The sequence below is a fragment of the Myiozetetes cayanensis genome, unplaced genomic scaffold (genome assembly GCF_022539395.1).
Source record: "Myiozetetes cayanensis isolate MyiCay16 unplaced genomic scaffold, myiCay2020 scf6-25, whole genome shotgun sequence".
Classification (NCBI taxonomy): Eukaryota; Metazoa; Chordata; class Aves; order Passeriformes; family Tyrannidae; genus Myiozetetes; species Myiozetetes cayanensis.
In genome coordinates this window covers 55,146,736-55,173,342 of record NW_026087853.1, presented here as the reverse complement: position 1 = coordinate 55,173,342, position 26,607 = coordinate 55,146,736, and the positions used below count along the sequence as shown (strand labels likewise).

The following is a 26,607-nucleotide window of genomic DNA, read 5'->3' as shown; positions in this document are numbered from 1 at the left end:
TCCAGGCCTGTGGGAAGGGTTGGCCGTCCCTCCCTCCCGCTGCTCCACCTCCACCTGAACCTGCAGGGAAAAAAAACCCAACAGCTCTGGCTTCAGGGGAGGGGAAAAGAGAGAATAAAGGAGAAAAGAAGAGGGGGGCAACAACCCGCCCAGCCTGCCAGGCACGCACAAGTGGCACAAGGCTTGGGGGCCAAGGTGGAACCCCATGTTTTTCCATGGCTGGAAAAGCCCACTGAGGTGTCAGGGCAAGATGAAACCCACCCTATTTCCCACCACCACCAGGCAAGGAGGGTGTTGGGGGGTGTTCCTGGGGATATGTTGGAGCTGGGGACTGCACTTTGGGGTCATGGTGTGCTGAGCACTGGCAAACTTGACACTCTCTGGCTCCACGGAGGTGAGTTACTGGTGGGGGGTGCTGGGGGAGGCTGTTGGCTGCCCATGGGCATTGTGGGGTCTCCTGTTTTCTCTGTTTCCTTCCCTCTGTGACTTTAGAGCCTCTTTGCTGATTGGAGCCGGTACTGGAGGTGGCTGCTCCAGCTGCCACTGGCTGTGGGGAGCTGGATCTGGCCGTGGCCGCTTGTGGACAGCAGTATCACCTGAACTAATTACCGAGGAGGTGATTAGAGCCTCAGCACACCCCAGGCGCAGGTTGGTCACAGCAGCAGCACTGCCAGCCTCTGGAGAAACACCGATATGAACTGCAGGTGCTGAGCAGCAAAAGCATCGTCTGGAACGTGCTTTGGGGCCAAAAAGGGAAGAAAAGGGCCCTGGGTATGGTGTGTGTATGTGTTTATATATATATATATATACACACACAGAATAGACAGGTACAGGTCACAGGTAGGTCTGTGAGCCTGCTCACATGGAGGAACACTCTGGCTCTGACTCCTCCTTGGTTTTGGTATGAAATATCGCTGCTGTTGGCTTGTTGTGGGGGGAAAAGGAACAGAGGGAACCCCACTGGAGCTCTAGGAAGAATGCCCCACTCCTGTGCCCCACAGCTGTTGGCTGTGTGTGTCTGGGGCAGCAGCTGATGGAGCAGCCCTTTCTGGGGGGGCTGCACTGCTGAACATGTGTCATGGACACTGTGATATGCTGGCAGTGAAATCCAGCGTAAGCCTGTTGGATTTGTGGGATAGTAAAGGATCACATGGAACAAGACCAGGTCCTGGGGATGGCAAGGGTGTGAGGAGGTTTGGGAGCAAATAGGGAGCTGATAAGACCCTTTTTGTCCATCAGGGTTATCCCTGTGGTAGGTAAGAGCTACCCAGTTCTGCCTCTGGATCACTCATCAGCCCCCCTGGAATTGTGGCACCTATCCAGCCCTGGGGTGGGATCCTAATCCTGCTGGAGACAAACCCCTTCTGTCTGCAGAAGTCAGAGAAGGGGGGGCCCAGACAGCACTAAGGGAAGAGGTGGGATAACCATTGCCAGCCCTGCCACTTCAGGTTTGCTGATTTTTTTCCCCATTATTCTGGCACACTTACCAGGCTGTTTTCCTACTGTGCATGGCTGAAGTGCCAAAATCTGGTGTCTCACCAGCCAGCACTCACACTCAGCCCTCACCAGGGGCACTGCAGCTCCCACCTGTTGCGATTGTCCCCAGTGAGACAAGGAAAGGTTTTGGGGCACAATTTCTTTGAGTGTTGGGGATGGCAGAGAAGGAAGGTAGAAGCAACATCAGGCAGCAGGTGAAAGTCTGTGTGTCCACACGTGGGTTGTGTTTATTTACTGTTTGCTGGTGGTAGTTGAGCCAGGCACAACTGTCAGGACTCAGCTGAGCCTGGAGCTAAACTCAATCAGGATAACAATGACATTTTTTCCAGGGAAACAGCAGGTCGGAGCTGCAGCCACGTGGGAGTCGTGCCGAGGAGGACTGCAGTGAAAGAGGGACTCTGTGAAACCGGGAGGTCACGGAAGGCAGTGGAAAAAGAGGCCAAAGTGCAAAAAAAGGCCTGCAGAGGGAACCTGAAATAAGGTAACTGGTGTTTCCTGTGCTTAAGGCAGTGAGTGAGGAGGACTCGGGTCGCCTCCTGCAGCCCAGCCAGGCACTGCCCCCAGGTTTGTCCCCCATGCCACAGCTCTGCCCCAGCTACTCCATGTGCAGGGGAGGCACATCCCAGCTCTGCCTCAGCGTCCTTCCTTTCCAAGTCAGAAAGCATCATACTCCTGCAAAGCCACTGTCTCGGCATCACTTCCCAGTTCAAGTCCAGCGCTGCCAGATGTGGCACTGTGCCAGGGGGTTCATCCAGCACCCACGGCACTGCCAGGCTGGGGAGGGGGCTTGAGTTCTCCTCGGTGAGCAGCAGTTACACCTCGGTGGAGTACTCCATCATGCTGGGGAGAGAAGAGAGGGGCATTGGGGAAGGGAACCGTCTGAACTGGGAGGTGAGGAAGAACACCCTGAGTGGGAATGGGGCCTTTTGCCAAGAATAACTGGAGGAAAAATGACAGGCTGTGGGAAACCCCTCTTTGGGGGAAATCCTGCAGTCAAGGGGAAGGCAGAGCTGGGAAGCTGAACTGTAGCAGTGTGGTGCTTCCTGAACCCCACTCTCTGCTCCCACTGGGATTATGGTTGGCAGTTTGGACAGGGTGGCCGTGAAGGGGGCAGGCTGAGCCCTCTCGAGAGTGGTACTCAATCTATGGGGGACAGCAGCACCAAGGTGGCCCAGCCTGAGGCTCTTGTTTACATTGCTTCCATTTCCTGCTGAAATAATTAATCCTTTTATATTAAACAAAGTTTAGATAGAAAAGCTGGGCAAAATCACTCCTTATTTTAACTTGGAGCTTTTCTTTTTCCAAAGGAAACGGGGCTCTGGAATGGACAGATCCTGCAGCCCTGCTACAGGGTGGACCGTCTCCAAACCCCTGGCACCTTCTGGGGCATCACCCACCTCAGTTCTTTACGAAGATCAGCGTGTTTTCTGAACAGAAGCTTGTTCTTGACCTTCTGGGGGACATCGGGGATGTACCAGGCTGCGATCAGCTTGACACACAGAGCCACGTGCTGCAGGGAGCAAAGGCAGTCAAGGGCTCCCAGCCCGGGCAAGGGGCCTGCACCCAGTCCCTTCCCCCTTGTCCCAGCCCTCTCCTGCCCTCCTGGGCGCTTACCTCAAAGATGATGAGGAAGGCAAGCCGGGCAGCGAAGATGTGCCAGAACTGTATGGTGTAGGTGTAGTCATCGGCATGCCGGTAATCCCGGTACCTGCAGCACAGCCCCGTCGGTGCCAGCCCAGGTTCCTCTGTGCCAGGCGTCACACCCTGCCTTGGCTCCCTCCATGGGGGTCAGAGAAGAGCCCCAGCAGCTTCCCCCAGCTGCCTCCAGCTCTGTCACCCACCCGCGCCCTGGCTGCAGGCTGGATGTAACGGTGAGGGGCACAGGGTGTGTGGAGGGGCCGCTCTCACCTGCACTCTGTGATCTCATTCCTGTCAAAGTTTGGCAGCATCTCAGGCATACCCATGTTGGGCTCGAAATCCCGGATGCGGAAGACGGAGAGGCTGTGGTTGATGTACCCCGTGGAGCAGCTGCAGGGAAGGACTGGGTTTGTGGCCATTTTGGGGGGCTGTGGGAGGCCCTAAGCCAAGCAGCTCTTGTCCCTTCTGGGGAGCTCAGAGGTCCCCAGGTGGCAACAAAACCCATCTGTCTGCAGCTTTCATTTCTAAGGTTTCCCTGGTGTGTGGGTTCTCGGGTAACTCATAGTGTGGTTAAGCACTGTAACCTCCCATTTTGGGGGAGCCAGCACCCACCTGGGCCTCTCTTTCCCCTCGCTCCCTCCCATTTTCACACAGCCTGGGGGAAATGGAGGTCTCTGAGAATTCTGTCTAGTTTGACCACACTGAGTCATTCAGGGAAGGCTTGGAGGAACAGGGGAAGGGCAGGAGAGAGTGTGAGTCAGCACCTCTGCAGTCCTGCAGCTCTCCCATGTTACACAGTGAGTGGCAGGCCAGCTGGATGCTGAAGAGGATGCCACCGGAAAGTCTGCCCTGCTCCCCTTTCCCCCAACCCCACTTTGGGGGACAGCTCAGCTTCCCTGTGCTCCTGCAGTGGTGGCACTGGGGCAGGTGGGGTCTGCTCAGGGACAGAACTCACTCCACGTTGGTGTGGTTCTCCGCCACACAGGGGCTGTACATGTACTTGTAGACCTGCATGGGGATGAAGTCAGAGGTGATGGCAATCACCAGCCCGTTCCCGATGACAGCCAGGATGCCGATGGCCTCCAGGACCTGAAGCCAGATCCCTGCAGGAGAAGAGCAGCTGGTGAGACCCCTCTGCCACCCCACTGCAGCCCCAGCTCCATCTCAGAGACAGGTTTGGCATGGCCAGTCCAAGCTGCCCCTCAGCCTCTTCAGGGCCTGAAGCGGCTTCTCCTTCTCCAGCTCACAGCTGTCCCTGTGCTCTCCCACTTTCATAGGGTGCTCAGGGGCTTCTGGGGAAGGGGCTAAGCCCCAGCACCATTGGCCCAAGCAGCAGTGCTGGCAGGAGGGCGCCCGTGGACCCCTCTCACCGATGTCGTTGGCCCTCCTGGGCACCATGCGCCGGTGCAGCCGCACCATCTTGATGGCGTCCAGGTGGATCTCGAAGAGGTTGTTGAGGAACGCCAGGAGTGGGGCCAGGGGGAAGGCAGCGACAAAGATGGTGGTGAAGCTGTACTGGATGACTGCAGAGGGGGAGACACCGGGTGCTGGTGTGAAGCTGCTGCAGAGCAGATGTCCTCCAGGGTCTGGAACACTGTCTGGGTTTGTCCTGCTTTGTGGCTTGTGGGAGAGGGGCTTTGCAGGGCTTTGCAGGGGTGGGAATGGGAAATAGGCATGCCTTGGGGACCCCACACCCCCACTGGGGACCCCTAGCTCTCGTGGGGCTGTCAGAGGGGGGATCTGTGGGGACCCACTGGTTGAGGGACCACGCTGGGATTACAGCCATCACCATGGGAGGAGAGGAAGGTATGAGGCCAGCACAGATGCCTGCTGCCTCTGTTTTGGGAATGATCTCCTTGGTGTGCCAGAGTTCTCAGAGTGGGGCTGGGCATGGAGGTGGGGCTAAAATTTCTCCCTTCCCTACAGGAATCCCTTCCCCAGCATCCAGCACTCTCCAGCCAAGGAGCACACGTGGCTCTGCCCCAGCACCCTCCTCGCCTGCCCTACGTACTCATCTCCAAGAACTCGTTGAACAAGCTGAAGACGTTGACCTCGTTGAGCTCATAGTTGCTCAGCCACTGCCTTTTGCAGGGGTCCTCAGCCTCCTCCTCCTCTCCCAAAATTATGCTCCTTTTCTGGGGGTGCTTATGCTTCTTGCGTAGCTTGTGGCTTATCCAGCTGCAAGACAGAGGGATTTGTGTGGCTGCTGCAGACGACAGCAGGGCTGGACTGCTGCTGGGACACCCCTGGAGGAAGGGAATGGAGGACACTCTGGCCCAAAGACCAGGGTTCCTCTCTGTGAGAGCTGTGACAGTGTCCTGGCTGTGCAGGAGCTTCAGCAAGGGAAGCTTACGGGATGAGATACTCCATCACATTGCTGATGGTCTGCTTGAGCAGCATGATGATGGCCATCTGGATGAAGAGGTCAGTGATGCATCCGCTGGGGTGGCACTGGAAGGGAGGAGAGAAGGGTTGTGCCTGGCAAGCAGGGCGGGCAGGTCCCAGGGGCCCTTTGCTAGGGGAGGAAGCTGAGATTCCCAGAGCCTCTCTAGGGGCAGTAGAAAAAGGAAGAGGAGGGTTGTTTGTGGGGTCAGAGAGCTTCAGGGCGAGTGCCTCACCTCCTCCAGCCTCCACCGGCCAGCAATGCGCACGTAGTGCCCCGGGCGGCCGTTGATCCTGGGCAAGGAAGCAACAACAGCAATACCTGTTTAGCCATGGTCCCCTGAGTCCCAAATTGGGGTCCCTGTGCCTGGCAGGGAGGGCGGGGGATGGGTCTGTCCCTGGACCCTGGGGAGAGTTGGGGACACGCGCCCTGTCTGCCCTCTGCTCCCCACCAGCCACCACTCACCGTCCCAGGAAGAAGGCAATGTAGATGAGCGAGGAGAAGTTTGTGAAGAACTGGAAGGTAAAAATCTTCATGGTGAAGTTGTTCTCTCGCTGGGAGAAGGTCCGTGGTTTCTCTAGGAAAGGGAGCAAGGCGTGGGGGCTTGGTCACAGAGCAGTGGGACTCTGCCTTGTTCCCCCTCAGGTGCCACAGCAGCTCTGTGAAGGTTGAAAAGGTGTCCTTGCCCTCCATCTGTGCCCTCTGACAGAGGAGAGCCCTGCTAAGCAAGGAGGTCCCTCAGAACCATGAGCCTGGGAAAAAGGGCCTTTCAGCTGGGAGGAAATCCACGTTGTGAGCTACCCTGGAGCTGTGTTGCCTTCTTGCCTATGCTGGGTCTTAGCCCTGTAGGGTGAAGGTCCCTACAAAGCAAAATGGGGCTGTGGAGCAGCAAAGCTGGCAGCACGTGGGCCACAGATGTGTGTGTGTTGGGGGGCTACTGGCCTCCCCTGGGGACCTGCCTGGCTGGAGCTTCCCGGGAGATGCCTAGGGATCCTAGGCGGAGGAAGGGGGGAGGGGATGGTAGCCTGGGTGCGTTTTGGGAACTGGGGGGGTGCTGTGCCACAGGTACCACCGGGCAGCTCGGCGCTGCAGGCGTGGGTGTGCAGGCAGGAGATGCCCCCGGTTTCCCTTACCCAGGCTGCACAGGAAGAGGGCCACATGCCTGTTGATCTGCAGGAGAGAGGGACAGTGTGAGCAGGGCGGTGAGGCCGGGAGAAGACCCCCGGGGCCCCCCGCCTGCCTCGCTCGGCACCTTGGTCATGATGACGATGGTGATGTAGTGCAGCACGGCCCCTGTCATCACTGCCACGGTGTCGGCCTGCTCCCGCAGCAGCCCCAGGCTGCTCTGGGCGAACAGTGCCCTGGCGATCACCCGGTAGATGACGAGCGCGTGGGCGATGCCGATCAGCACCGTGATCTGCGGGGGAACAGGAGAAGGCCGTGGAAGAGCAGATGCCCCATCCCGCCCTTAGGGCCACCAGGGATCTGGGTGTGGCCTCAAAGGCAAACCTGTGCTCCGGGAGGTTTGTGAGGTGGGTGTTGCAAGTAGGGCAAGGGGCAATGGGTGCAGACCGAAAGAGGGGAAATTCAGGCTGGGTATTAGGAAGAAATCCTTTACTGTGAGGGTGGTGAGGCCCTGGAACAGTTTGTCCAGGGAGGGTGTGGGTGCTCCAACCCTGGCAGTGTCCAAGACTGGGTTGGATAAGGACTTGAGCACTCTGGTCTAGTGGGAGGTGTCTCTGTGCAGGGCAGGGTGGTTGGGACTAGGTGATCTTTAAGGTCTCTTCCAACCCTTAACATTCTATGGTTCCTGAATTCTTTGTCTCCACTGAACCAGTCTGGACTCTCCCTCAACCCACAGAGAGGCACGAGAACCCTGAGATTTGCCTCTTCCTGTCCTCTGGGTTACTGCCTTGATCTTTGCTGACAGAGCAGAGCCTTCAGGCCAGGTTCCCAAACGGTAAGTAGCCCCTGCCATCAGCACAGCAAGGTGTGAACGTGAGGGACCCCCTGGATCCTTGTAATGGGCACAGACTGACCCTAAAGACCTGGTCTCTGCCTTTACTCCAGCAATAGGATGCTCTGAGGCGTTTCAGAGTAGGGAGGGAAGGAGGAAGCCCACGAGCCCTTAAACCAGACCTTGCTGTGGTCACTTGTCACATACCATCAACAGAACTAAGAGGAGGACGATGGTGCTGCGGAAGTAGGAGTGCTGGTACTTGCGGGGTTCATGCTGTAAATTATTGATCAGCTCCATAGCCAGCTCCTCCTTAAAAATGAATTAAAAAAAAAAATTTAAAAAAAAAAAAAAAAAAAGGAAGGAGAGGATCCAGCAGAGCTGTGCCCAGGGGTCCTTGTGTCAATGGACATATGGGATAAGCAGCGCTGGAGAAGGACAGGGATAAGCACCCAAGCCACAAGAGCATGGCTAAGCCTGACTGAGCTCAAGCTGGGCAAGGGACTCCTAATGTGCCTTTTCTAGGTCCAAGTGACTCCTGAGCAGGAAAGCACAGAGCAAGAAAGATGATGTCCTCACCTCTTCCTCATCCCACCCGTACAGGTCCCAGTTGGTGACCACAGTGGCTCTCTGCCTCTTCCACAGCTCCAGGAACACAGTGGCTGGATTGGGAAGGAGAGAGTGCAGTGACACTCAGGGATGGCTCTGAAAGCCACCCCTCTGTCCCACAGAGCGAGATGGAGAGTCGTGTGGCATCCAACCTCATGCCAACCAGCCTGGACTGCCCTTGGCCCGTGAAGGACAGGTCACCTCTCCAGCTCGATGAGCTGGCAGGACCCTGAACATAGAGCAGTGAGGCAATGGGGATGGTGCAGGTAAGTTTTCACTGACAGTCAGGCCAGCTCTTGTGGCCAGAGGGAATTTGGGGTAAGCCAGAGCGAGCCCCAGGGCTGTCCTGCTGCACTGGGCATGTTCACATGGCACCAGCCAGACACGTTATTTGAGACTGACAAAAAATGCACTTTTCAGGTGGAATGGGTGTCCTGCACTGCACCCTAGCACGGCTACACCCCTGCAAATCCATTTCCCTCCTATTAATCTGGACTGATCCTCCTGATTGACCGTGTGTAACCCAGCCCATGGCTACACACAGGACCGTGCCCGTGACCTGTGGGCACCCAGCCCACACCGGTGGTGGTTGGTAACTGAGGGGACTGTGGTAAAGCCAAATGAGTGTGTAGCTAAGGTGATGATGGTATCCCGTCATCCCACAGCAAATAAGAGGATGTGAAGTGATTTGGAAAGGCTCAGGAGGGCTCTGGACGTCCCTCCTTCCTCCAGCTGTGGTCACTTACAGGCAGCTGATAAAAAAGTGCAGCCAGAGGCTGCTGGGTGCTTTGGGGGAGGCTGTGGTGAGTGCAAGCTTCAGGTAGGGCAGGTAAGGAGTGTTTGGGGAGGTGGAGGATATCACCAGGGTGATTTTGTCTCTTGCTGTGTCTGGAAGGGGAGGAGATAAGGGCTAAAACCCATCCTGAATGGTGAAGCTGCGTTGGTGTCCCACTTTCCACCACCTGCTCCCTCTCCCAACCCATGTGTGCTGGGCACCCAGACATTGGCACCTACCCCAGAGGGCCATGAATATGGCAAAAAGGACCGTGGCCTCGTTGTCAATCATGTGAGTGACCTGGAGGAGATGAAAGAAGAGTGTGATGGGGAGGGAGGGGCAGGAGCTGCAACGCCTCAGGGTGTGCTCAGCCATCCTCTTGTCACCCTGGTCTGCCCTGAGACAGGTATGGGTGCTGCAGGAGGGCAAAATGCAGGAAGGTGATGGACACTGGGGCTTGTTACTGGTAAAATCATCCTCGGTGGAGGCAGAAAATGTAGCCTGGGACGGGTTTTCTTTCCAGTGGTGTGGGAGCAGCAGAAGCTGGGAGTGTTTCCCCATCCTTTACCTTGGGGCTGCCTTTGGGAAGGGGGTTCCCTACCTTGGCATAGGTGCAGGTGTCAGAGAGGACCCAGTACGGGCACTTGTTGTCGCAGAGCGGGCACATGAGGGTGGTGTTGGCTTCACAGATCTCCCTGCTGGAGATCAAGCAGGAGGGAAGAAAAGGGGGATAATGGAGGCTCAGAGCTCCCTGCAGAGCAAAGACTCGTGAATGGGATGCGTGTTTGGCATTCCCAAGTGCCTTACCTCACCTGGCTGGAACTGAAGAGAGTAATCCCAGCCACAAAGGTCAACACCCCGGCCAGCGCAGCAAAACCCAGCAGGTAGGTGTACCAGCCCAGCCAGGCGAAGTATAGGGCCACCTTTTCACCAAAATAGCACCTGGGAGGAAAGGTGAGATTGAGTTTGCTGCCAGAGGGGAGATCAGGTGGTTGGGGGTCACTAGAAAATGCTCTTTAACCCCCCCCCCCCCCAAGGGATTTTGGGTCTGGGAGGGGCAGGGGATCTGAGTGTCTGGGGACTTTGGGATTGGGAGAGTAAGCCCAGGTGTGCAGAGCAGCTGTTTTTTGTCTCCGTGGTGTCAAATAGGCCTCATGCTGAGAATGGAGGGAAAGGCTGAGAGACCAGGTTCCAATTTTAGAAACACTGGGCTTGAAGAGGATGGGAGGGCTGCGGGGTGCAAGATTTCTCAGACCGGAGCAAATCCTCCTCCTGGGCTCAGCCATCTCCCTGCAGTCCTTCCATGTCCCATAGTGGCAGCATCTCGGTTTTTATGGTGTAGGAAGTGGGTTGGAGGTGTGGGTAAGAAATGATGGTACCTACTGACTGAGGGACTGGCCTCCCTTTCTGTATACCAGGGGAATTAACTTTTTACCAGCAGTCAGAGGTGGTGATGTGCTCCCTGGCCTTTGTTTAAACAAAAACCTCAACACCTCCCCATACCACCACCCCCAATTTAATACTCAACCCTTTAATCCTTGTGCAATAGCAACAAGTCATGACACACTGACCTTAGAAATCAGCTTGTGCAGTCTCCAGAGCCTCTTCTACACATGTGAAATGTTTAAGGAAGGTGAGAGCACCTCCATTTTAAGATCTCCCCTCCCTACCACAACCCCTTCACAGGTTTATGAAGTAACATGTTGTTTTTTCCCTCCTGCCCATGGAGCTAGTTTTCAAAAATAAGAACTGTGCTCTTCTCTGGGGTTTAATGTGGTTGTGGGAGCCCCTCATTGCCTTTACTGCCCCAAGGTCAGCCTCAGGCTGGGTTGCTGCACTGATGCTCCATTCCCACCTTTCCTGCCTTCTGAATGTGGTTGAAAACCAAGCGGGTTAATTAAAACCCGCACAGACATGGGGGTTGTTTCATGCTGCAGGATTAGCAGATTGAGCTGGGAGCCACAGGGATAACCCTCAGGCTAAGAGCTTTGGAAGATTCAGGAGCAGCCCAGTGCTTGTTCAGAGGTATGATTTTAAGTTTCAAAGTGATAGTTTTTAAAGACAAGGCAGGAGCCTGGCAAAGGTCATCAGGCTCTCTGGGTCGCAGGTGGGACCTCTTGGTTACAAAGTTCTGCCTCTTCTGCTCATGTTACCTGATCTTCTCAATTGGCTGCTCGTTAAATAGACCTCTCCAGCGAGCCCACTTCTCCTTGAGGAATTCCCTTACTGCTTCCTTCTGGAGAGCAGAGAAGTGGGTTGGATACAGGAATATCAGTGCAGTAATTCCCTACCCCGCTCCGAGGCTGCTGCCGGGAGTTTTTCCATGCCCTTCCCCGAGTGAGCTCCTGGGGTAGCCCCAGTCACCCACAGGTCTATCCCACCCTGTCCTGTTCCTCCACCTCTCCTGGATTTTCCTGCCAGGCACCTGTGTGCTCAGCCTCACCTCATGCAGGGGAAATGCTGCCTCAAACACCTTTTTCTTCATCAGGTCATTCAGCTTCTCTGGGAGCAGAGCAGAAGGGAGAGGGTTAAGGATTTGGGGAGAGGGAGCAGAGGAACTGCTGCTTCCTGCAGTCCAAATCTCCCAGCCTCTGGAAGCAGCACCAAATTGACTTGTCTGAGCTGCACCCTAGCTTTCTCCCCCCATTTACGTCTTCCCTGGGGTGGCAAGGTGGCTGGGATGCCTGTGCCCACCACAGGGCAGGAGTCTGCCTGCAGGTCCAGGCTGAGCATCACCCCTGTGATCTGTTCCCTTACCCAAGTCAGGTGTCACCGTGTTCTGCAGGATGAAGTGCACGATCCGTATCCTGAGCAAGGAGAAATGGTGGTTAAAGGCTGCTCTGGGACACAGAACTGTGCTGTGTGGCCCAGGAAAGCAGGGCAGGGAAGGGAGAAGGTGTGCACCAAAATCCATGGGGGGGAAGCTGGGGAGAGCCAAGCTGGATAATGGATGCTGGTGTGGAGAATGCTGAGTGCAGGATGCTGGAAGTCAGCTCAGCACCTACCTGGTGGTCACTGGGATGTCCTGGGGGGAATTTTCACTTTGGAGCTTCTTGTCTGGCTTCCCCAGAAGACACTGGTATTTCCAGAAGACCTGCTGTGGGGCACGGACCCCATAAAATAGCTTCGTGTCCTCAATTTTCTAGTGGGGTGAAGAGAAGGGCTGTTAGAACAGAGCAGAGGGGCAGGGAAGGGGCAGAGCTGGAAGGGCCAGGGGCTATGGTCTCTCCCCTCTAATTGAGCAAGAGGTTTATTTTCCAGCACTGATATGGTGACCAGCTCAATGGTTCATTTCCTGCGATGCAGGAACCCAAGCCAGGCCAAGTTTCCACTGCCTTTTCCTCCCACAGCCCCTCACCTTGATGATGAACCCCTTTTTGCTCAGCTCATCCAGGAATTTCTTCCTCTTGGTCTCCTTCTCACTGCCCATTTCATGGATGTCACTCACCAGAACGAAATCCCACTTCTCTTCCCTCTGCCCACAAAAACACCAGGGAATTATTAAGTATGGGAAGCCGAGAGCTCTCCCTCCCAGCTCCAGCCTCTCAGAGGTTTGAAGCTTGATTGTGGCTGTGTAGAGGGGAAGTGGAATGAGCAAGGGAATGGGGATGTGGAAACTGAGGCAGCTGCTTCCCTGGTACTGCTCCGCTCCCCTCTCTGAGCTGGGTTGAGCCCACTGTGGGTGCAGAGGAAGCAGAGCTTACCGGGGGGGTGAAGGGGTCTGTGTCCTCCACAGGATAATCCCTCCAGGGAGTCAACAGAATTTCATCCTGCTGAGAAGAGAACAGGTGAAGGGAAGGCTTCAGTGGGCTCCCTGGGGCATCCCGTGTTTTCCTCCCCCAGCAGCCTCAAGGGGATGCCCAGGGAGGAAGGTAAGAGCGCTCTTGTCCAAAACCTTCTCCTACGCACTCCTGGCCGCCTGTTTGGGGTTTTCCTGAGCCAACTGGGGATTTGTGTTCGAGGATGATGGAGAGACCCTGTGAAGGTGTACAGCCTCCTCTAGAAGTCATGGTGCCCAGCGGTGCCCTGGGGCTGTGAGGGAACTGGCCAGGAACAAAAACCTCCCTCTGCTCTGGACTTTGCTCCCTCTTGTTTCACCTGATGCCCTGACATTTGTACTGGAAGAGTGTCAACACTTCACCCTGTCTCTCCGTGCTACAGTGGATTTTACAGCCTCTAATCAGGCTTTTCCATTCGTCTGTTGTTCCTGGCAGATAGGGCAACCCTGGCTTTTTGGGGAGGGTGGGGAAGGCACTTTTAAATTCCAGTGAAGGGAGAGTGGGGCAGACAGGCTGGCACAGCCTTGCAGCAGAGCAGGTGGAAAAAAATCCTTGGAAAACATGCAGCCAAGGGGCAGAGAGGGCAGAGAGGGAAGGACGAGCTGCTGATCATAGTATCATGGAATATCCTCAGTTGTAAGGGACCCACAAGGATCATTGAATCCAGCTCCTGGCACTGTACAGGACCACCCCAAAAATCCACGTGCCTGAGAGCATTTGCAAATGCTGCTGGAACTCTGGCTTTTCCCTGTCCACCTCCTGTGTGTCCCTGCCTCTGGAGAGAATGGCTGTGCAGAGGCCAAGACAGCTCCCACCTTCCTGGTTACAGGGAATTACACCTGGACACCCAAGGGTGCAGCTCTGGGTAAGCACAAAGCAGGTAATCCTGGAATGGTTTTTGTTGGAAGAGATCTTATAGCCCATTCAGTGCCACCCCTTGCCATAGTCAGGGACACCTTCCACTAGCCCAGGTTGCTCCAAGCTCTGTCCAACCTGGCCTTGGACACTTCCATGGATCCAGGGGCAGCCACAGCTTCTCTGGGCAACCTGTGCCAGGGCCTCCCCACCCTCACAGGGAAGAATTTCTTCCCAATATCCCATCTAACCCTGCCCTCCTTCAGCTTAAGCCATAAGGTGGCCCTGTGGGTTTCTTTGCTGTGCTTTGCTGTGACTCGTGGTGTGTCCCCATGAACAGCTGTGCTGCTGTTCCAGAGGGCTGGTGATGCAGCGGGAAGGAGCTGCCAGGGACGGGGATATTGTCACTTGGGGTCACCAAAGACACTGTGACCTGAAAGAGAGCCCAGCCAGACGGGTTTCTCCAGCTGTGGTCTTGGGAGCAGAGCCATGGTGGTGAAACTGTGCCCTGATGTAAGATCTGGATCCCAAGCTTTCACTGGAGAATGAGGCCATGGAAGCAGGAGAGGCCAGGATGAGGAAAGGGCTGAAATGTTCCACCAGATCCTCCACTCACGTGGATCAGCCACAGCACAGGAGCTGTGAGGAGACTGACAGCCAGGAAGCCCAAGTGGGAATGCTTGAGAAGAGGGATGTTCTCCCCCAGCAGTGCTGTTGTAACAGGACCTAGAACTTCTCTTGGATAAAAGGTACTCAATTTAGGGCATGAGGCAGAGGGGGGGGTTGTGGTGTTGTCATCTGCTCTGCCAGAGCTCTAATCAGGTTTGGGGGGCAGGATCGGGTGTGACGGTTCTCCCTGTCCCTGGCTGAGCCCCTCTCTGGGCACAGAGGATTGGGAGTGGGAGCCTTGCTGGGCTCTGCCCTGTTGCCAATGCTCTGGTGCTGGCACAGATCAGGCCTGGCACAGCTCTCTCCCCTGTCATGTTGGCTCATTCCTGCCTGGCTGGTTTCTCACAGCCTCCATGTGCACCAGCCTCATCCTGCAGAGATTCCCTGCCAGCACCACCTCTGATCATGGGGATGTGGAGGGGAAGCCACCCATTGGAGACAGGGCGGCCTCGAGGTGTCCCTAAATGCCGCCTCCTGTTGTCCTGCTGCTGCTGACCCCAGATGGAATCTTTTCCTAATATCTCATTTAACCCTATTCTCTGCCACTTTGAAGCCATCCCCCTTGTCCTGTCACTCCAGCTCCTGATGGAAGGCAGAGATGTGTAGGCAGGGACAGGTGCAGAGGGCGGGGACTTTGGATCACTATTATTCCTACAGCTAATTTTTTTTGTCCCAGGGATTAGGGAGTCAGATCACGAGCTTGTGAGGCCACCCGGCCTCTGCAAGGGTTGTATGAACCCTGGACTCTATCCCTGCTCTCAGGGAGGACAGTTTCAGTTTTACTCCCTCCTGCTCCGTGGTCTGAGCAGGGTTTGGAAGTGCCACTGTGCAAAGGTGTAGGAGAAGTGACTGGAACAATGGAAAGCAGGAATTTCAATGTTAAAAAGAGTTTCCACACCCTGAGGTGCCTCCAGTGGTCCTTGTCCCCTGTGACAGGCCAGGTAACCTAGTGCCCTGAGCATTCCTTCAGGGAAATGGCCACAGGCACCTCTGGGCTGGTGGCGGGGTCACCTGTGTGATTAACTCGGGCCAAGGACCTGGATAGGATCCAGCATCCTTGTGTTCCTTCCCAGTCATGCATTGGTGAGGGTTTGGATTGTTCCCATCACCTACACTGAGATGATCAAATTGCTCTTGTCTCTGGGGTGTTTCTCACCCAACTTCCCTTGGAGCACCTCCACATTACCCAATGGCTTCCTGAGAAGTGGGACAGCCTTGAGCTGGAGAGGCAGACGGTAAACCTGGACCTTTACCACCTGCCCTGATCTTGGAGAATTTGCCTGGCTTTTTCAAGGAAAGGAAACTGCATCTTCCAATCTAGAGAAGCAGAACGTCCCAGCTACCCCTGTACTACTTTTGGAATGCCCTAAAGGCCGGAAGCAGATGAGTAGTAGGGATCAGAGCTTAGTGTATCCCTTGTTTCCGAGGCACAGGTGCTCAGAGGTGCTGAAAAGCAGCACCCTGGAAGTATTGGAGCTGTTTCTGTTCCTACCTGCATGGTGAAGTGGAGAGAGCCTTCCTTTGTCCTGGTGCTCCTCGGGGCAGATCCGCAGGCAAGGTGGGCTTGGGGGCTCCTGGGCTTCCTTGCCAGGTGGTTTCCGTGCTCAGCTCCTTTGCCCGAGGACTCATGTGCACTGAGCAGCGCCTTGACTTCCGTGTGGGACTCCCGCCTGCCTTGGGAGGGAGCTGATACCGGGAGGAGGTGAGAAAGCTGCCCTTCACCCTCGCTCAGGGGAGTGGCAAGCCCAGAACCGCCCAGCACCAGGACAGGTAAATGTGCCGAGATCCTCCTGTGGCCCCAGGGCTCTGCCACCCTCCTCTGCCCCTCTCCGTGCCATCCTGCGATGTCCCCGAAGAGGGGCCACAAAGGGGCCCAAAGGAGGAAGCAGGTATCAGCAGAAGTTCTAGAAAGCTCTGGAAATCTTCTCTTCACGCCTCACTGGCTGGTAAAGCAGCTCCGGAAGTTGTGTGGTGTTTTCCCTCCCCTCCGTGTGTAACAGTGCTCTCAACCTGGCTTCGGACGCTTCCAGGGATGGGGCAGCCACAGCTTCCCTGGGCTACCTGTGCGAGGGCCTGCTCACCCTCCCAGGGAGGAATTTTCCTTCCAATATCTAATCTAAACTTGCCATTCCACCTTGTCCTGTCACTCCAGGCCTTTGTCCAAAACCACCCTCCAGCTTCATTGTAGGCTCCCTTCAGGTGCTGGAAAGCCCCAGTTAGGTCACCTCGAAGCCTTCTCTTTTCTAGGCTGAACAATCCCAGTTTTCTCAGCCTTTTCTCACAGCAGAGGTGCTCCAACCCTCTGATCAACTTGGTGTCCTTCCTCTAGACTCACTCCAATGGGTCCATGTCCTTCCTGTGCTGGTGCCCCCAGAGCTGGAAGCAGGGATCTGGATGGGATCTTACCTGAGCAGAGCAGAGAGGCAGAATCATCTCCCATCTGGAGCTGTGGCTTGGAAGTGCCACTGTGCAAAGGTGTAGGAGAAGTGACTGGCACAATGGGAAGCAGGAATTTCAATGTTAAAAAGGGTTTCCATGCCCTGAGGTGCCTCAGGCACCTGAGGGCCTCACTTTTTACAAAAGGTGAGTGGAAAGGTGGTTACGTGTAAGCCAGGTCTCACAGCTCCCCTTATACTGGCTTTCGGGGAGGGGGAGAGTGTGTTACTTTCATTTCCAAGTAAGAAGAGCTGCCTTTCCTGGGAATAGCAGGAAGATCAATAACTGCTCTGGATTCCCTTGTGCTCTCCCACAGCATTGCTGGGGATTACTTTAAAATAAATCCTGGGGGGAGGGGGGGGTAATCCAGCTGTGTCTTGGCAGGAAAAGCAGAGCCAGCATGTTCAGAGTGATGTTCCCAGTCAAACCACCATCACCCTGTGGCTTTGCCAAGTGCCTTAAACAGACCCCAGACTAGACCTGTGGGTTATTAAACAGGGGGAAAAAAAGAGTTGTCTTCCAAATGTCCTGCTGTGTGTGAAACCAAGTGCAGAGGGAAGGCAGGGGCAGACCTCTACCCTCCCAGGAGTGCTCCACAGCGATGGCCTGCAGTGGAGAACAGTCTGTCTGGGCAGCAGCTCTCCCTGGGTGTGGGAGTGTGTGTGTGTTTACCTGGAGAGACTGAAGCCCTGCCAGGCAGCGCTTTCCACCTGCCAGCAGAGCAAAGACCTTTGCAGTGTGAGCGCTGCTGGTTCCAGGGAAACGGGCTTACCTGTGGGTGGAACAACCGCATCGCTCCACCCACACCCTGGCTCCTTTCTCCTGACTAGGGCTGGGAGGACTTTGCTCTCCAGAGCGTGGGCATCCAGCAGCAGTCCTGAAAGCCTGTGGGCGTTATCAGCCAGTGGGGAAGGTGAGTCTGTGCCTGCAGGTTGGCTTTGGGCGAGGTATCCATCCCCTTCAGCATGCCACGGCACTCCGAGGAGACTGCTCTGCTACTGCTCCTGTTTAGGAGGAATTCGGCTTTGCCTGGGCGAGATTTAGCTGCTTTTGTGTTTAGGCAGGTGACCAGGTCGATGCTGTCCCCCTTTCAGTACTTCCCTCCCCTCGTACCATGCACCACCTCTGCATTTATTGCTCTGTGGTGCTGCCTGGGCCTGGGGACGGCAGCAGGGAAAGATGGAATCGGGGAGGGAGATGGTGCACCCGCCAAGCTCTTGTGAAAAATCCACTTGACGCAAGGTGCTGTGGGGCTCTGGCTCGAGCCTGTGTAGCCACACAAGTCCTGTGTGAGCAGGGAGAATTATTTAAGGTCTGTTCAGCTCCATGGCTGCTGGGGCTGGTCATGCATCCGAACCCACCGACGGACTCCGGCCACCTTGGGCAGCGGTTTGGCCCATGCTGGGTGTGCTGGCACTGCAGCTCCAGCAGCATTCCTTGACCTGTTAGTCCTGGCTGGATGTGGAGAGGGTAATTCCCACCTGAGGAGAGGTAACAGACCACTGCTGAGGCTTTTGTGTGTGAAACCACTCCAGCCACATAGAGGCTGCTTGGCCACCTCCCCTGGCAGTGATGCTTTCTGAGTGTGCAAAGGAACACATCCCTAATTCAGGAAGGTGCTAAAAGATTTATTTGCTTTTTTCAGTTCCCTGCATCTTGGATTTTTATTTTTTTTGTTGATTTGTTTGTTTTAGTTTTTTTTCTCACTCAGGAGAAGCCTAAAAAGGGAATTGCTTTCCTTTGTACCTGGCTTAGGAGATGGTCCTTTTGGGACACCCTCAGGATAAAGACTCTCCTAATTCCAAACTGTCCTTTCCAACTGGAGGTTGTGGTGGTCCTTTGCAACTTGGGATATTCTGTGGTCTCTTAGAACAAGGTGAGTGCCTCCAGGTCTCATAAAGCATCACGGGGTCTCCAGTGTTTCAGGTCGAGAGCGGATTGTGCAGCAGCCAGAAATGTCCTTTATATATCCCAAAACTGCATTATACTGGTTTTGCCTCCAAGGGCAGGAGTTTTCCAGATTCTCGGGGAATCTTTGGCTAAACCCTTCTTGCTCAGATGCGGCAAATACACGATTGGTGCTGTATCTGAGAGGGCAAACAGGCAGAAATGAGGCTTTGCCAGCTCATAAAAGCCCCTCACAGACTAATGAGTGATGGTTGTGAGCTGGTGCTTCACGGTAACTGAACCCAGCCGGCTGCTGCCCTCCCGTGGCCAGTTCCTTTATTTTATAGAATCCCAGAATATTAGAACGGTTGGAGTTGGAGGGGACCTTAAAGACCATCCAGCCCCACCTCCCAATAGCCCAGGTTGCTCCAAGCCCCGTCCAACCTGGTCTTGGACACTTCCAGGGATGGGATAGCCAACTTCCCTGGGAAATCCATTCCAGGGCCTCATCACCCTCCCAGGGAAGAATTTCTCACAATATCCCATCTAACCCTGCTGTTTTTCAGTATTTCATAGAACCATGGAATAGCTTGGGTTGGAAAGGACCTTTGAAGGTCACCTTGACTACTTGCAGCCTTGTAAATGTTTCTTCTAATTTCTTTCCTGGTTTTGTTTGTCTGCTCCTGCAGAGCGTCCTGTTCCCTCTGTGGTGCTTGGTGCTGTGTCAGGATCTTTCCAGAAAGCCGGAGCTCCCTGCCTGCCATCCGGGATCAGCATGCCACATTCTGAACGAGGAGCCTGGCCAAGAAAAATTTGGAAAGAGCTGCGGAATTCTAAGAATACATCAGCTCTGAGGGCACAGGAGCACCCAGCAACCCTGCATTTGAGCTCTCCAGGTGGGAACAAAAACTTTTACTAGAAAAACACATTTCTGCAAATGCAAATCTGGTCGTATATTTAATGTTTCATCACACAGACATGTGGGAATTGGGACGGACACGGCATCAGGGATGGGACTAATGGGAAAGCACAGTCTGGCGTACTTGAAGGCCACACAAGAGTCTGGCAAAGAGCACTTTTCCTTGAGTAAGTCAAGTGAGTGTGTGCAAGTGAGTTAGCGCTCTTTGGTTACTTTTGCAAGAGATGCAGAGTTTTAGCATTAAACAACAATCCTGATGTAATGTGCCAATGCCGAGTAGATGCGCTCATGGCACAGTGCTGTCACAGCTGAAAGGACTGTTCTCTTTATTCATTTTTTTTTCCCCCTTTCTTTTGCGTTTCTGTGGAAAGGGTGTGGAGGCACCAGGGGGGCTCCCTGCTGTGAGGGGGCACCGGGGGTGACTCCTGTGAGGGGGCACCGGGGGTCCCTCCTGTGAGGGGGCACCGAGGGTGACTCCTGTGAGGGGGCACCGGGGGTCCCTCCTGGGAGGGGGCACCGGGGGTGATTCCTGTGAGGGGGCACCGAGGGTGACTCCTGTGAGGGGGGCACCGGGGGTGACTTCTGTGAGGGGGCACCGGGGGGTCTCTCCTGTGAGGGGGCACCGGGACCCGGGTGGGGACACCCCCCCCCTCCGCGCGCGCTAGTGGCGCCGTCTGGCGGGCGCGCGGCGCCGCGCGGTTGCCACAGCAACGGAGGGACGCCCCGCCCGGCCCCGCCCACCCCCGGCGTGGCGCCCCGCGCACGCGCGGACGCGGGGTCGCGCGCGTGCCGCGTCACATTCAACCCCCTTCCCTCCCTCCCACCCCTGCCGGACCCGCCGTGTGTCCCCCGTGTTGTCCCCTCCCGCTGTCCCCACCCCGGTCCCACCCGCCACCATGAGGCGCGGCGACCGGCGAGTGCACGGCGGGGCCCTGAGCAAGGCCGCGCTAGAGGAGCAGCCGGGCCCCCCCGCTCCACCGCCACCGCCGCAGCCCAACGGCGGAGCCCCCGGGGCCGAGCGGGACAGCACCGGTCTCCGCCGCAGCACCGAGTCCGAGGTGTACGACGACGGCACCAACACGTTCTTCTGGTGAGAGGCGCCCTCCGGGGATCCCCCTCGGCGGGGATGGGGGGGGGAATGAAGAATGGGATATAGGGGGTCTTAGGGATGGGATATGGGGCAAGGACACTGAGGAATAGTATAGAGGGAGGGCTGGACAGTAGGATGTGGAGGGGACACTGAGGAATGGGATAGAGAGGGTCTGGGGAGTGGGGTGTTGGATGGTGGACACTGAGGCATGGGATAGAGGGGGGCTGAGCAATGGAATTTGGGGGGGACACAGGAATAGGATAGGGGAGGCGGGGGGGTGGGATATGGGGGGGCTGAGGAATAGGTTATAGAAGGGCAGCACTGGGAAATGGGGTATCTATGAGAGCCTGAAGTATAGGATATGGGCAGGGGGTCTGGGAGGGAAAATTAAAGGATTTACTGCCTATTATCCACTGTTCATGTTTCCCTGGGTTAGCTGGTGTACTGGTGCTGGAATAGGCTAAGAGTGTTTTCCTGGTGTTGTAGTACCATTGTTTCCTAGCAATTTAATGGGGCTGGCTTTAGGTCGTGTCACCTCCTTTCCCAGTCCTGGTCCCAAGCCCTTCAGGAGCAGGACCCTTAGAGCTGCCCCATACCCGGGGTTATGGGGTGAGTGCTCTGGAGGTGTTTTCCAACACCCTGGGAGCCCGCTGTCTGCAGGCAAGCATTTCTGCTGGATTCCAACTATCAGCATTGTTTATGTGAACCCCACCTCCTTCTTCCCCCTCCCTCAGTCTTGGAAGAGGCTTTTTCCATCCGTGTTTTTCCCAGTAATCCTGGCAGACAGCCAAAGTGGTCGTGCCCCGGTCCTGTTGTATTTTCGTGTGTCTCGGTCCGTAGAACGGGTGCAGAAACCCATGACTGATGGTGTTGGGCCAGGTTTTCTTCCTTGCATTCAATCCTTGCAGGAAGTGGTATGTTTGTACCTGGAAAAGTGCTCCTAAATCCTGTCCTTGCTGGAGTCGTTCCACAAATCCCCTCGGCTCACACGTGTGCAGGTCCGTGGTTTTTCTGCTCGTGTTGAACACACGTCCTTTTGGGTGAAGGAAACTAAGCTGACACTGCTGAGGCTTCTTTGGAATACGAGCTGAGGGCGATGGGATTTGGCTGGAGTGTGTCATGGAGGAGTGGGGAGGGGAGTGCACTTGGCTCTCACCCTGCCAATCTGGGCAGCCGCGGCACTGAGGGTGTTGATCCCGATGAAGTAGGTGACGTTCCTGCCAGTGCAAGCTGCAAAGAAGCACTGGGATGCTGCCGGATCCCGGCGGGATCTCTGCAGAACCCCGACAGGCGGGTGTAGCCAAGGCACATCGTGGTCTTGGGGACAAGAGGACCTTCTCTGGAGAGCATAGCACATGTAGGCTGAGTGAATCGCTGGCTCCTGGCGACACCCTATAAATGGAAAATGGGTAAAAGTGTCCTTTCCTTACTCTCTACTTCAGGTGGCCCTTGCCAGGTGTTTTGTGAGGCCTCAAAATGCTGTTTTTTGCTGTAGAATCTCACTTCGTTGCACCTCTCTGTGGTAGTGTCAGGGCTGTCTGTCATCCCAGAATAAAAGCTGGAATGCAGTCAGTGTGACCATGTGGATTGTTCCTTTTGAAATCTGGATGTGCCTTGTTCTCTCAGGAGGGCAGCAGGGACAGGTCTGTTGAGTTGTTCCTTAACTTCTCTGTTTATCTAATTTTCTGTTCCCTAGTAACTTTTGCTGACAGACAGGAGCTTAAACACCTGGAAAAGTCCCAAGGCTTTTCCCGGTGTTCCTTTTGACCTGTGCATGACAGAGTGTCCTTTGGCAATGACTCAGTTCTTAAAGTGTCCAAGTATAAAGATTATCCAGAGAAATTCTTTTCTTCCTGTGACCCTTGGGACTCTTCTCGTGATGTGAAGGTGGCTAGAGGAAAGGGGATTTTGTGAGGATGGCTACCCTCTGACTTTGGAAAAGTATGGAATGTACTTTCTCTTTGAAGTCCAGAAGTTAGGGATAAGCTTACCCCTGTGGCTTTCTCTATCTGGAAAAATGAAAGGATTTGGGATCTGTAAACACAGTCAGAAATCATTCCTGGAGTAGTTCACTTTGCAGAGGCAATTTTCCTGCTATAAATGGGATCACTGTGAAAGGTGGAGCTTCCTAGCTGGCTTCCTGCTCTTCATATCTGTTCGAAACTTTGGAAAACCAGTGGTGTGCTAATATCTCTGTTCTTATTCCACATAAATGACTCGGGGCTGGAAAATACTCCATTGGGGGAACTTGCTCAGTCAGTGTAGCCTGGCAGCTCTTTTTGCCACTAGGAAATGCCAAGGGAAGGAATCATTTAGGTGAAGGGAGCACGTAGTTGGACATTGTGTATGATTTTCTCCTCAAATTTCTTTGTTATCCTGATTTCTGTATATATTTGTAGCGTGTCTTTAGGGAAAGCGGGTCTTCCAGGAGAACGTCCATCCAGTCTTGATTTGAGGATGTTGGGAGGTGCCAGATGCGCCTTTGCCACCATGCTGTGACTCTGTGGGTTAATTGCTTTTCCCGAGCCTTGCTTTAATTTGGGTTTGATTGGTTTAACGTCACCTCTTGATTATTAATGAGTTTTTATCTCTCACATTAATAATTCTATATTGCCGTCACACGGGCGTGATGCGGGTTCCCTGAGGTCGTGGTGTGGCAGCAGGGATCTGTGGAGCTCAGGAATTTAAATAGGAAAAGAAGGAAAAAAGAGGAAATGGCAGTGATTCTGTGGGCGAATACAGTGTTTGTGGGAATTATTTCGGCCCATTTGGTGCACAGAGCATGGAATTTGCAGCCAAGGAAGAGGCAGCCTCTTCCGGCGTGTTCCTCTTGGTTTATTCAGTGTTGTGAGAGTCTTCCCAGATGGCCTTGGAAATGAGGATGTGTGTGGGCAAACCAGCTGGTTTTGGAAAGATGGGATTGGTGTTCAAACCGAAACATTCCTTATGGAGATTGTCCTTATCTGTGAAAATACCTCATGGGATTTGCTAAGGGCTGGTCTGGAGGAAGAGGTGGGGATTTATCCGGAAGAGAGATTAGGGAGGCAGAAGATCCTCAGGCTGGCAGGGACTGCCTTCTCCGGGGGGCTGGCTGTGGCACTTCCAAGACAACATTCCTTGAGTTTTGCTGGGAACTGAACACAGTGTGGATTTTTCCATGCGTCAAGTGGGCGGTTTTGGGATTCTGTGTGTGCCGAGCTGCCTGCTCGGGATTCACCACGCTGGAGCACATTGCTTATCTGGAGCAGAGGAACGTTGTTCCTGGGTCACCCAGCCGTGCTTTTCCAGCCTGTGGGAATGTGCTGGCAGGGCCAGGGAGCTGGGACATTCAAGCCTTGTGCAATCCCACTAAGCCGTGCTCACCAGCTGGTTGTGGATGAGGGGAGCTGTGTCCTGGGAATTGTGTTATGGGAATGGCGCTGCCCTTTCCTGAAAGGATGGGATTGCGTAGTTCTGCCAAGCAAGCTGGAAGTGCAGATGGAATATCTTTGTGCAGAGAGCCTGTGAGAGTTTAATGCCCCACCTGAGTGTTAAGTTTCTACATTGTGCTTTTTTTTGTAAACACGCTCCTGAAGTTTTAAGGAGAATAGGGAAAAATGCTCTTGAAGTGTGTTGCCTGTAGTTCCTGGTCACCTGTCCCAGTGGAACTGCTCTAAACTAACACCTGCAACATTCTAAAGGTTTAAACATGAAAATGCTCAATAATTGAAATTGGAGCATTTGGGGAACTTGTGGGCTCTGTAGAAGTTCAGAAACGTTGTCGGTCCTTCCTCCTGATCAGAAGAAAAATGCCTGATTTGCCAGAACTCTGGTGTTGTCCTGTGGTCCTGGTTCTCTGGAGGTCCCTGTTTCTGGGTTTATTTGAGGAGAGGCACTGGCTCAGGGCAAGGCAAGTGCCTGGTGCTATTTTGGAGTGTCCCAAGTCCGCGGGGAAATTTAATCGGCGTTGTGTGACTTCACAGATGTGCCCAAGACGTGCAACTGCTCTAAGAATAGGGACTGTTTTATTAACTTAGAGAGTTTAAACAGGTTTTAAAATGCAGCCTACAGCTTAAAACCAACAGGGATATTTGTATGGTTGGATTTCTGTTGAAGGTTTGCAGGCACTCTCTCTATCCCAGCAGTTTCCCAGTTAATTGTTGGTTTAATTTTGAATGTCAAAATATTGGTAGGTTTGAAACTGTTGCTAATTCTTGGTGTGTTTTCCTGTGTCTTATTCTTCACACAAACCCTCTGCTGCTGTTGGGGGAATGGGTTTGTAGTGCTTTTTGCCATTTTTCTTAAAATTCCCAGCTGATTGTGTTGGTTTGTGGAGGATACAGAGCTCTGACATCCATTTAAAAAAGTCTCTCTCAGAAATGCTTTTATGACCGTCATTATTTGGAATGAAGGAATAAATAATGAAAAAGTTGCTGATGGGACTAATTGAGTTTGCTGACAGATTCTTTCTCCAGCAGCAGCAATTAATGAAACTTTTTAAACCCAAGGGGCAAACTAGACTGGCTCTCCTTTGGAATTCCGTTCCACCTAAGAGAACTGACCAAAATATTAATAAATAAATTCTTTGCATGGTGTTCCAGTGATTGTTGTTGTGTTTAATGGAGTCGTTGCATCATTTGTGACAAACAAGCAGTGGATAACAAGGGTGCGGTCCCTACTTAAGCTGATTTTAGTTTGTGGGAGATTGAATGAGGCCATCGGGGTGTTACTCCCTCTTTTCCATCCAGGGATCTGCCCCAACCTCCCCAAAAAAGAGGTATTTAAACAGCTTTCTTAGGTCGTTTGTGTCACAGGCTTCATTTGGAAAACAAAGGTGCTGATAGTCGTTTCCTTTCAGTTTCTCAGTGTGACAGGAGAATGACTTAGCATGAAAAAGAGAAGTTGGGATCAAACTTAATCCCGTTAACTGGGAAAAAAACCCACCTTTTTATTTTTTTTTGTGAACTGCGGTGTGGGAGAGGTGTTTTGGCTGCTGCCGCTGAAATTGCTCTTACTGGGTGTTTGAATGAGCAGGGCAAGTGGATGTTGTAAAAACAAACCTAATTTATTTCACTTCGATGTCCCAGTTTTTGAGTGGGGAAATAGACACATATGCAGCACAGAAAGGCAGAAAATGAAGCTACTTAATTTTTTAGAACTTTTTAGTGTTCATTGCAAATCATCTTCCTGGCCTTACGTATTTTTGTGTGCAGAGTTCCAGACGTGCAACCTCCTAGAACTGGCTGTGGTTTGTGCCCCCTTTGGTCAGTGCATGTTGCCCGAACTCCTGTGTAATTCCAAGGGGAAGATTCCTGCTCTGGCCAGCTCAGCTCTTTTCAGCCTCCCAGGCACCAGGCCAGGAGAACATAAGCCTTTCCACGTAATTCCTGCCGTGCTTACCTTGCTGGGATGTTCTCAGCTCGTCTTCCTCTGGTGTGTTATTTTACAGTGTGCGTGCGCAGAGGTGAACACAATCCCTCTGTGCAGGGAAATCCATCCTGGTTTCACTCTGATGAGCACTTCCACCTGCTGCTCCCTTTTGGGGAGTTTTGTTCTATTCTTTTTGCCTCCCAGGCTGTGGGAAGGCATGGTGTGTATCTGTATCTCCATGCTTTTCCAAAACCTCTGAGGTGGGTTTATGTGGCATTCTAATCACCCTTTCACTGCTCACAGCTCTCTGTCAGAGCTGCCAACTTGCTCTTCCCAGGAGACAATCCCATCTCCCAAGTCTTTCATCCTGGATTTCCTGTGCTGAAAGCACCTTTCCATGGCTAACCAGCCACCTTGAAAACCTACTACAAGAGGGATCTGGCTGCAGCTGGAGATGAAGAGAGTGCAGCCTCTTATCTCTCCCTAAACGAGGAAGCTGGTTGGGTTTCAGATGGATGGCTGGGGCACCAAAAACAACTGGAAAATGAAGTGTATGGAGGAATGGAACTCGATCATCCTTGTGTTGGTAGAGGAGTTTCTCCAGGTGTTTATCCACATGAGGACATTGCATGTAATAACTGATTTTTTGGGCAATTTATGTAGACAGCACATTTGAAAACAACTGATTTTTGTGTAGGTGTTCAGGTGGTGAAATGGTAAGGTGTGAGACAGCATTTCTAGATTTATTTTTGTAACGTCTTAGA

General features: G+C 53.9%; 3 protein-coding genes and 3 long non-coding RNA genes across 7 annotated transcripts in view; 5 read left to right on the top strand and 1 right to left on the bottom strand.

Moving 5' to 3' along the window:
- Positions 1-519: 519 nt before the first annotated feature.
- Positions 520-5,432, top strand: LOC126650296 (uncharacterized). The gene is made up of 6 exons (XR_007631394.1): positions 520-648; positions 1,827-1,978; positions 2,805-3,368; positions 4,121-4,258; positions 4,413-4,737; positions 5,062-5,432. It is a non-coding gene; the product is annotated as an uncharacterized LOC126650296 (long non-coding RNA).
- On the bottom strand, positions 2,184-12,795 carry ANO9 (anoctamin 9). 2 transcript variants are annotated; one of them, XM_050334869.1, is made up of 24 exons: positions 12,769-12,795; positions 12,564-12,629; positions 12,218-12,334; positions 11,865-12,001; positions 11,617-11,666; positions 11,303-11,361; positions 11,013-11,095; positions 9,667-9,801; positions 9,461-9,557; positions 9,099-9,159; positions 8,055-8,137; positions 7,683-7,787; positions 6,771-6,935; positions 6,652-6,688; positions 5,984-6,095; positions 5,754-5,811; positions 5,489-5,586; positions 5,147-5,313; positions 4,506-4,658; positions 4,091-4,238; positions 3,406-3,525; positions 3,112-3,205; positions 2,895-3,007; positions 2,184-2,337 (listed from the first exon to the last, which is right to left on the bottom strand). In XM_050334869.1, exons 3-24 carry the CDS (start codon positions 12,287-12,289, stop codon positions 2,310-2,312), a joined length of 2,175 nt encoding a protein of 724 aa, XP_050190826.1. In that variant the 5' UTR covers positions 12,290-12,334; positions 12,564-12,629; positions 12,769-12,795; the 3' UTR covers positions 2,184-2,309. The 2 variants fall into 2 exon arrangements, with proteins under 2 accessions (XP_050190826.1, XP_050190827.1); XM_050334870.1 differs by having other exon boundaries at positions 4,130-4,238.
- LOC126650298 (uncharacterized) lies at positions 5,438-6,290 on the top strand. Its single transcript, XR_007631396.1, has 3 exons — positions 5,438-5,559; positions 5,973-6,040; positions 6,164-6,290. It is a non-coding gene; the product is annotated as an uncharacterized LOC126650298 (long non-coding RNA).
- Positions 6,899-8,344, top strand: LOC126650297 (uncharacterized). Its single transcript, XR_007631395.1, has 3 exons — positions 6,899-7,050; positions 7,356-7,478; positions 8,079-8,344. It is a non-coding gene; the product is annotated as an uncharacterized LOC126650297 (long non-coding RNA).
- Positions 12,796-16,014: 3,219 nt separating the features above from the next.
- LOC126650294 (uncharacterized) lies at positions 16,015-19,674 on the top strand. The gene is made up of 5 exons (XM_050334874.1): positions 16,015-16,745; positions 17,429-17,511; positions 18,354-18,474; positions 19,175-19,381; positions 19,462-19,674. The coding sequence occupies exons 1-5, from the start codon at positions 16,502-16,504 to the stop codon at positions 19,503-19,505; spliced, it is 699 nt and encodes a 232-aa protein (XP_050190831.1). The 5' UTR covers positions 16,015-16,501; the 3' UTR covers positions 19,506-19,674.
- A 567-nt stretch (positions 19,675-20,241) lies between these two features.
- The window catches only part of PTDSS2 (phosphatidylserine synthase 2), a 33,246-nt gene continuing 26,880 nt past the window's right edge, over positions 20,242-26,607 (top strand). Inside the window, 1 exon segment of the mRNA XM_050334871.1 lies at positions 20,242-20,494. Within this exon segment, the coding sequence (XP_050190828.1) occupies positions 20,301-20,494 (194 nt within the window). The 5' untranslated portion in view covers positions 20,242-20,300.